This window comes from Sinocyclocheilus grahami, unplaced genomic scaffold (assembly GCF_001515645.1).
Source record: "Sinocyclocheilus grahami isolate Dianchi unplaced genomic scaffold, SAMN03320097.WGS_v1.1 scaffold396.1, whole genome shotgun sequence".
NCBI classification, from domain to species: Eukaryota; Metazoa; Chordata; class Actinopteri; order Cypriniformes; family Cyprinidae; genus Sinocyclocheilus; species Sinocyclocheilus grahami.
The window spans coordinates 721,632-730,879 of record NW_015505575.1 but is presented as its reverse complement, the minus strand read 5'-3'; the positions used below and the strand labels follow the sequence as shown (position 1 = coordinate 730,879).

General features: G+C 40.5%; 1 protein-coding gene across 1 annotated transcript in view; it reads right to left on the bottom strand.

Annotated features, from left to right (window-relative positions):
* Window positions 1-6,299, bottom strand: part of aaas (achalasia, adrenocortical insufficiency, alacrimia) — a 13,300-nt gene extending 7,001 nt beyond the window's left edge. The window contains exons 1-8 of the mRNA XM_016231599.1: window positions 6,145-6,299; window positions 5,965-6,070; window positions 4,335-4,462; window positions 3,559-3,614; window positions 3,391-3,482; window positions 3,253-3,299; window positions 3,061-3,159; window positions 1,808-1,951 (exon numbers count right to left, since the gene is read on the bottom strand). Coding sequence (XP_016087085.1) covers window positions 1,808-1,951; window positions 3,061-3,159; window positions 3,253-3,299; window positions 3,391-3,482; window positions 3,559-3,614; window positions 4,335-4,462; window positions 5,965-6,069 — 671 coding nt within the window. The 5' untranslated portion in view covers window position 6,070; window positions 6,145-6,299. The remainder of the gene's footprint in view (window positions 1-1,807; window positions 1,952-3,060; window positions 3,160-3,252; window positions 3,300-3,390; window positions 3,483-3,558; window positions 3,615-4,334; window positions 4,463-5,964; window positions 6,071-6,144) is intronic.
* Between the last annotated feature and the right edge of the window lie 2,949 nt (window positions 6,300-9,248).

The following is a 9,248-nucleotide window of genomic DNA, read 5'->3' as shown; positions in this document are numbered from 1 at the left end:
AAATGTTAAACAAGAAAACACAACTTCAATATTTATTAGGTGAAAAACAAGATTGTATTTTTCTGGCAGCAAGATACATTGATGCCCGTCACAAAAAGAGGGAGGAGTCAACAAATCAGTGATGCGCACACAGACACACACCCACACCACATTGAATTATAAATTGTTCGTAGAATTCTAAAATGTTAATTTGTTCTACTTTTAAAATGTATATACATGCATGTTTTTGTTGCATATATATCTGTTCTAGATTTGATGTAAACACTATGCTTTGGCAATACATTGTAACACTTGTCATGCCAATAAAGCACATATTGAATTGAATTGACTCCGTCAGATCACGGCTTCTCCTGCTTTCCCTTCTGACTGACGCTTATATATGCACAGATTTCGTGTCTGAAGTAGGGTTGTCAAACGTACCAACTTTGGAACCAGTCGGTACTGAAAGTTTAAAATTGTGACGATACCAGCATTTTGAGCGGATTCTTAAACACCTCTGATTGGCCATTGTGTTCACACGCTCAACGGATTGCGGGAAATGCTGGTCTCGTTCATTTCAGTACTGACTGTTTTTGAAGTTGCTACGTCTGATAACGCTTCGTTGTTCCTTCTCTTGGTGCGAGTTGTAGGGCTGTCAAAATGGCTGAAAAACTCGAATTTTGTACTTAAATATTATCAATATTCAAACTATATTTAAATTTAAAAGGCATAATTCCAGTTAGGGGGAAAAAAGCTTTTGGATTCTCTCCTGAGGCCACAAGAGGGCACATCGAGCAAAATATTATAATTTCTTCAAAGCAATAAAATAAAGAGAGAGAGAGAGAGAGAGAGAGAGAGAGAGGAAACAAACATTCAAAATCAAAGATGAGGATATTGGATCCTCAGAGCCAAAGGACAGTGGCTTGAGAATTTTTCTATTTCTAAAAAAAAAATTCACCAATTGAGCCCAATTAGATACGAGTATTAACAGCTAAGGTCAGATGTTTTACCAAGCCATTATTATTATTATTTATTTATTTTTTTTACGTTTAGATACATATGTAAAGCAGAAGCCCATGAGAAAGAAAATATATGGGGGCTTAGAGATTTTCTCTTAATGTTTGGATGATTTTTATACTTTGCTTAAAACAAAACAATCAAAACGCTCTCATCATGAGCATTAAACAAAGTTAATTATTAATTTCAATGTTTATGATGTCTTTCCTTGCATCTAAATAATTTCCCCAGTTTTAAGAATTATAGCCTATGTTTATTTTTAAAATGCTCTTAACATACTGATTAATAATGCTAAATGTAGATTTTAAAAAAACCTGGTTTGAACGGTCAGATGATATTTGCAGCATTGTTGTTTTCTGTTGTGTTTTTAGGAACAGTATCGATCTATTTTACTTTGTTTCTGCTCTTTTTAAAATAAGCGCATCATCCGCTGCTCTTACTGGTGCTTTAGCGTCTTTAGAAACGCACGGCTTGAATGAAGCGCATCTGGCTCTAGATAAAAAAATTTAAATATATACGTGGATCATTACCATAAAGGACCCCTAGCGCTTGTGGTGTGAACCGCTCTGTTGTGTTGATGCGGTACACTTTATTTAGAAATGGAAGACAGTGCTGGCATTGCGGTTACGTCCGCCATTGTAATATGCCTGCCCTAAACGTACACATATTGGACACCTGGCGCATTCACTCGCTGCAGGAAAAACGCCACATCAAACTGGATCTGCGCGCTCTGCCTGTGTGGCGTGATGGTCTTCTCCACAGCTGCTTTGAAACAGTAGTGTGCCAGAGGGAGGCGGTGTTTGAGCAGTACCTGGTGGAGAGAGAGGTGGGGTCCACATGCCAGATGAGCAGACAGGACTGACAGGCCACGGCCAGAGCAGAGCCACACAGAGGCTTCCACTGCAGAGCGCACACGGACCTCTGGCAGCGGTGCTTCAGCGTCGGCGTCGCAGAACTGCAGCACAACACACACTGAAGCTGCAATCATTCATTTCAATTAACAGAAGTCAGCTACATCTAATCACACTTCTGGAAATCAGTACGGAGCTTCAACTTGTGCTGCTAGCAGGATCAGAAACATCGCAAGTCATGCAACAAAACTAGAAAACTCACTAGCAACCAAGCTGTGAGCAGCACATAATCAGGAGCGCTGTTTTCACGAATATCAGCACGACTGCATGTGTGATGTTGATTTCATGCAACAGTTCATGCAGTGCATTCAGAAACTACTCAAATCCATTTTTTTGCATTTTGATTTTGTTTCGGCCTTATGCTAAAAATGCTTTACATTATTATATAAATCAATCTACACACTCCATGCCAAGCAAATAAAACAAACAAAAATGGATTTGTGATAACTTTGCACATTTAAAAAAAAAAAAGTATCATCTTTGCATAAGTTTTCAGTAACTCAGTACTTTGTTGAAGCACCTTTGGCAAAAATTACTGCAATTTTCACATTTGCGTAATTTCCAACACTTTCGTGCATTACCATATTTTTACTGAGAAGCATTTGTAATTTCACTGAAATTGCACCCTTCCATCAAAATGAAAGTTCACGGCTTTATCTTCTGTAAGTGAAGTTTACACAAAAGAATGGTTTCTCTTCCTAAAAGCACCAGTGTGAATGTAATGCAGATTGAGACTACTAAAAACAGGTTTGAGTTCAGTTTGAATTCCAGCTACAAGGCTAATGCAAGACTTTATACTCAATTTGGATCCTGAAAATAGGTTTTCAAACATTCAAAGTGCACCAGACTGATGCACCTTTCAACAAAGTGTGTAAAACGCAGGCTCTCAGACACAGATTTGCCTTTTGATGCTTTACATGTTATCAACATTTCATCATGTCATATTCAAGTCAATTTAACTCTAAAACGTTTAGGTACATCACAAAAACTAAGTCTAAGTGGTTTTGTTGCTGAATGAATACACGGAGCTGTCGTTCAAACTACACTTATGGTGCACGAGGATCTGTAATTGTAATTTTGATTTACAGTATAAAATCTAACTTGTACTTTTTGATATGTAATGTAAGATTTGTGTTAGTGTCCAATGGGATACCTGTTAGATTTGTAAATCCTGATGGAGTCGTCTAGCAGAGCTACAGCAAACTTATCAGTGTGCGGATGCCAGGCGAAGCTTCTCAGAGCGCTGTCAGACCTGAAAACAACACAGAAACCAGACCAGAAGCTCATGGATCGTCTCCCATGCTCAGTTTATAAAGGTCTCAGAACCAAAACAGTGTAAACGTACCAATCCAGCATCTGTGAAAACTCTGCCACCATCTCGTCACTGCTCAGCTAGCGGACAGAAAGAAAGGCCGTCCATTATGACTGCAGTGTGACGCTGACACAGATCTAAAGCTTAGACACGATCCAAGCTCATACTCACAGTCAGATGTGGAAACAGAGAGCCGTGGAATGAAGAAGCCCATCTGAGCAGAGCCAGGACGCAGGCGGATCCGACGGCCAGGAACCTGGGCACTGAAACACAAGCAGACAGCGGCTCATGCGTCTGTCAGCGACCGCTGTGTGATTATAGCCGGTCAGAAAGCCTTACCTTCCTCTGCGCTGTTAGTGATCTCATCTAACAGACCGTACAGACCCGCGTCACGCCTGAAACACAGACACCAGTGCAGTCAACTCGTCACAGCTCCACTAAACCCAACGTCTGATCATTTCAGTTCAGATGATTTATTTTGAGGGTCCCTTCTGAGCATTCGGTTGACATTTAGTAACTTCAGTAAACATCTGCTGTCTCTTTATTGTGATGATGTCCCAACAGACTACTGACTATAAGTAACTTCGCAAGTACATGTCAACTTAATCTAACCCTACCAGTCTACTAGTACTCTACTAACACTCTAATGAGAGCTCGTAGATGTGTAGGTGCAAGTATAGTCAACAGAATGTGTTAAAGGGACCATCAAAATAAAGTGAAACCATTTCAAATACTCAAGAATATACGACACGCATTTTGCATGTGATAAAACAGAAAGTGTTATAATCGAAATGAGCAGCATTAATACATAATAGAAAACTACTGATTAAGACTAACATCGTGATCTGCTTCAGAAACAAACACTTGAGGAGAAAGGATTCAACCCGGCAGGAAACACACCGAGCTTTTTCTTCAACGGATTCCAGTTCAAAGCGCTCAGAAAACACCATGGGAGTGTCATGAAAACAGTTCATGCCTTCTGGAGCCACGTGAAAGCTTCGTGCGAGGAACAGAGCTATTGAGAGCGTTATTCGCATTAAGCTGTCAAACTGAGGAGTAGTTAAAGTCACCCCAAAAGTCCTTGAGTGTAATGATGCAGAAGTGGAAGCTCTCACCAGGCTCCGGCGCTCCTCATCCACAGCGTGTCTCTCTGGTCCAGGAAGGCTGATCTACTGCTGCTCTCCGGACGACTGTGACCCTTCAGAGTGTCTCTGGTGAACTGAGGACTGGGCAGATCACACGGCTGCAACCAACCAGACACACACAATATCTCTTCAAAAGAGTTAACTGAATAAACATGTTCTCTCACAGGGTTAAAACCAGCACAGTCTAATGAAACATGCTTCATGGATAAAGGGTTTCTGCAGAGAGAGCATGTTGGAGGATCTTCTTCTAGTGTTAAAAACTTGTGTCATCCTGCAGAGACCTATTCTACAGCGGGTATAAACAATCTGCTGCCATCGCTTGGAAAACTGATTGAAATGTATTTTTTCAACATTGAGACTAATTTCATGGGGTTTATTCATTTTTATATAGATCCCACTGTTTTTGCCATTTGTTATGAACATAGGAACAAATTACTGGTTTTAAATCCATAGGAGGAACTGCACAGATGTCGAGGTCTGCCGATAATGCTTCTTTTGCAGCAGAGTCTGCCCTGGTACCCAACAAAACCAGGTATTAAAATCACCATCCTCTAGCTGCAGCAGTTTGTAAAAAAATCATTATGTGCATTAGAGGTGATCGTTTTTAAGAGCTTGAAGACAGGACTTTGAATTTAGAATTAAAAGAACATTTCTCTGTTCTATAGTCTTTATGCAGTTTAACGCCAAAATGATAGCATTTGCTTCTGCTGTAAAAACGGAGCTAGGGACAGGTGATGGAAACATTTCTCTGATATAAAGGAGTTGCTGTTGAAAGTCACTGGCAGGGTTGCCAGATGTTCACCACAAAACCCACCCAACTGCTACTCAAAACTAGCCCAATGGCGTTTCGAGGGGGTCCCCCAGTAAAAATCACATTCCAGGAGTAAAATACATGTTTTTTGGTGAGGTTCCCCTGGTAAAAGTCACATCGCTGGGGCTAAATATCACGTTACTGGGGTCGCTTCAATCCACGGACAGGAAAGACAACCCAGAGCAACAGTGTTAAAGTAGCCCAAGACTTGGCAACACTGCTCATTGGAGTGTGTTTCGGATTTTTTCTTAGTCAAATCTAAAATTATTTTTATTTTTGTTTTCAATTACAGAACAGAATCAAGGATAACTTACTAAAGTACAAAAAAGTTTTTTTTTTCACAATTTTTTTTGTTTTTGTTCCAATATGTGAAATGTTACTGTAGCAATGTTGTGTTCTTCAATATCTTAAACTGTGATATAGAAATCAGCTTAATACCATCATGAAAAACAACCTGTGCAATCCCAAAAGCAAATCTACTGTAGTGTCAAGCGGTCGTAAACACTGGCATTAACACACTGGAGAAATGAGCAGATGCGCACAGAGCTCAATAATGTGAAGGCGTTCTTAGAATGCGGTTAGCTTTAGTGAGTGTCAGGAGTGTTTCAGGGAGAAGCGCTCTTCACGAGGTCGGTCGGTCGGTCAGTGAGAGATGCTAGAGATGTTTACTCGAGCGGAAGATGATGTTCGTGAGGTACACTGGGTGGGTTTCGTCTAGCGGTCAGGTCTGGAGCAGTGCTGCATCACCTGCTGGTGTTTATGAAGGGGTTATAGGAAGCGTTCTCAGACCTGTGGGTGCTCTCCGGGATGAAGCGCGGACAGAAGCTCGTTGTTGCGCTCGAGCAGCGTCTGTGCAGCCGTTACCGGAGCCGGGAACACACCGAGAGAACACATCCTGCACACAGCACAGCACACAGACTTCACAAACACGCGGGACCCGAGAAAACACGGCAGGGAAAGTGCGCTCACCTTCTGATCAGATCCGATCAGATCAGCGTAACTCACTCACTCCACACCACGCGCGCCTTCAGCCTACGGAAGCCCCGACGAGACAGACGAACACCGCAGGAGAACGCAAACAACAAAAGTCCCCCTCTTCTTCTTCTTGTTGTTGTTATGAGCTTTGCGGCAGACTCGACGCGTCAGAGGCGCACTGCTGCCCTCCTCAGTCCATTTGAAGAACTCCGCTTAGTGCGTTCTTACGTAAAGACCGGCTCGGTGTAAAAGGTTGATAACAGCTTTTGTTGTTTCATAGTCTTCAGAACTTAGAATCTGTTCCTCCAGATTCCAGCAGCTCAGAAAACAAGAGATCTGTTGCTGTGCGATGAATAACGCATTCCATCAGTGCATCATCTGGATGCTTGCCATCCCATAATTCAGTGCACAGTGCACCTAGTATGTTTGATGTGTTTTAATGCTGGCTGTAGTAAAAAATAGCGCCTTTGTTCCCCTCTCCCCTTTCTTGTTTTTTATAATTTTGTTATTTTTGCAAAATAATATTCTTGCACTCATCTCTTCCATATGTTACTTTCGGTTCTACTTCATTCTTGTGTACGGCTTTTTTATTTATTTTGTTGTCATCTCATCAGCCTCTTCATTGCGCTGTATCTCAGGATTCCCACTGCATTCCTTGTTTTAATCACCTGATTTAGTGCAACTAGAATTTCAAGTATTAAATCTGATCTGGCCTGACTCTTCCTGCTCTTCATTTCTGAATGCCACATTGTGCAGTCCTTTCCACCTTGTCTCTCTTTTTTTCTTTTTCTTCTTCTTTAGATCGTTGAACTTCGGTGTATGTAGGTAGTTTCTCTTCTGTATGTACAGTAGTTTCTCTTCAGTGGAATGGAGCAGCTTTTTAATAAAAGAAAAAAAAGTTAAAGAAAAAAAAAAGACCAATGGACATCTTACATCTGAAAGACTTGAAATCCTACAAATAAAATAATACTATGTTAAGAATCTCATATCAACCTTCTGCCTCACTATTTGAATAATGCAATGCACTGGATCTTATTAGTCCATCAGTAACAAATGAACCTGCAGTGATTACATTCGTGTGACTTTCTGCAGAAAAACCAAGCTTTCTGAAGCAATGAGGCTTTCATGCACAGAAGTTCAAGGAGGCCTTTTTATGCTACAAAGTCATAATCTGGTCACTTAAAATCGCCTATTAAGGCTTAGGTAAAAGTATGTCATTCAATAATAAAACCAATGCTTTCATATGGATGTGAAATTTGGGGATCAGTATTACATTTTAAAAAGTGGGATAAAATGTTTGTAGAAAAACTACAAATAGAAATAGACTTTTACTTTTTACATTTTAGAGGTCCACAGAAGCACGTCCAGTGGGGGTCCAGCAGAGCTGAATACACTGAGATGTGTTCATCACCTCCACTGCTCTGGTCCAGATTCAGTGCAATATAAAGCACTTCTGGCCAGAGAAACCTCTCCAGATCTTATCCTGTAAACACACTCGCTCTTCAGCTGCTCCATGAAACACAGCACTGACTGACTACAGATACAGCCCTAAAGAAACTGAGAAAAATCTAAAAGACACTCATGATGAAGCAATAAAAACACAATTTGATCTCCAAAAAAAAAAAACTCCTATGTACTCGACCCCAGAAAGAACCTCTAAATTGGCAAATTATCTCTAAAGACGAATCATCTCCAAATTCAGATGAAGTGGTCATGATCCAGAAGAGAGAGGAAGACTAGCACAGACACGGAGAGAGCAGAGGATCTGTAGATCAGAGGATGAGACACTTTCTCTTCATCCGTCCTGAATACCAGCAGAAGAGAAACAGTTCTGCCCGGGCTTCAAACTCTGATTCCATCATTCACTGGACTTCACGATACTGAGAAATGCCCTTCATATTTGGAGAAGATAAGCACAGTTGGTGTAGTACTTTCTATTCTAATTCTATTTTATCTGTTTTATTTTTTTATTTATAAAAAAAACAACAACACTTGACCCTCTAAAACTAGCATTCTCTATTATTTTTTTTATTCTATCTATTTGTTTTCTTTCACAAAAACGCGCGCGCACACACCCACACACACACACACACACACACACACACTGACACACACTCACACACACACACACACACACAAACACGCACACGCACATGTACACACACGCACACACACGCATACACACTCACACTCACATATATGTATATATGTGTGTGAGAGTGTGTGTGTGTGTGTGTGTGTGTGTGTGTGTGTGTGTGTGTGAGTGGCACATAGTCTTAGAGTTTGTACTTGAATAACTGGGGCCCAGGTCAGGAAGCAGACAGACAGGCTAAACCACTAAAGCTTGGCTTATTGAATATCAGGTCCCTTTCTACGAAAGCACTTTTTGTAAATGATAGATGTATTTACCTAGATGTGCTCTGTTTGACAGAAACCTGGCTAAAACCTGATGATTACATTATTTTAAACGAGTCTACCCCCCAAGATTACTGGTATAAACATGAGCCGCATCCAAAAGGTAAAGGGGGAGGTGTTGTTACAATTTATAACAATATTTTCAGTATTTCTCAGAGGGCGAGCTTCAAGTATAACTCGTTTGAAGTAATGGTGCTTCATATAACATTGTCCAGCGAAACAAGTGTTAATGATAAATCCCCTGTGTCGTTTGTACTGGCTACTATACACAGGCCACCAGGGCACCATACAGACTTTATTAAAGAATATGCTGATTTTATATCCGAGTTAGTGCTGGCTGCAGTTAAAGTTTTAATTGTTGGTGATTTTAATATCCATGTTGATAATGAAAAAGATGCATTGGGATCAGCATTCATAGACATTCTGAACTCTATTGGGGTTAGACAACACATCTCAGGACCTACTCATTGTTGAAATCATACTCTAGATTGAATACTGTCACATGGAATTGATGTTAATGGTGTTGAAATTATGCAGCCAAGCGATGATATCTCAGATCATTATCCAGTCTTGTGCAAACTTCATATAGCTAAAACTGTAAATTCTGCTCCTTGTTACAAGTATGGTAGAACCATCACTTCTACCACAAAAGACTGCTTTGTAAGTAATCTTCCTGATTTATC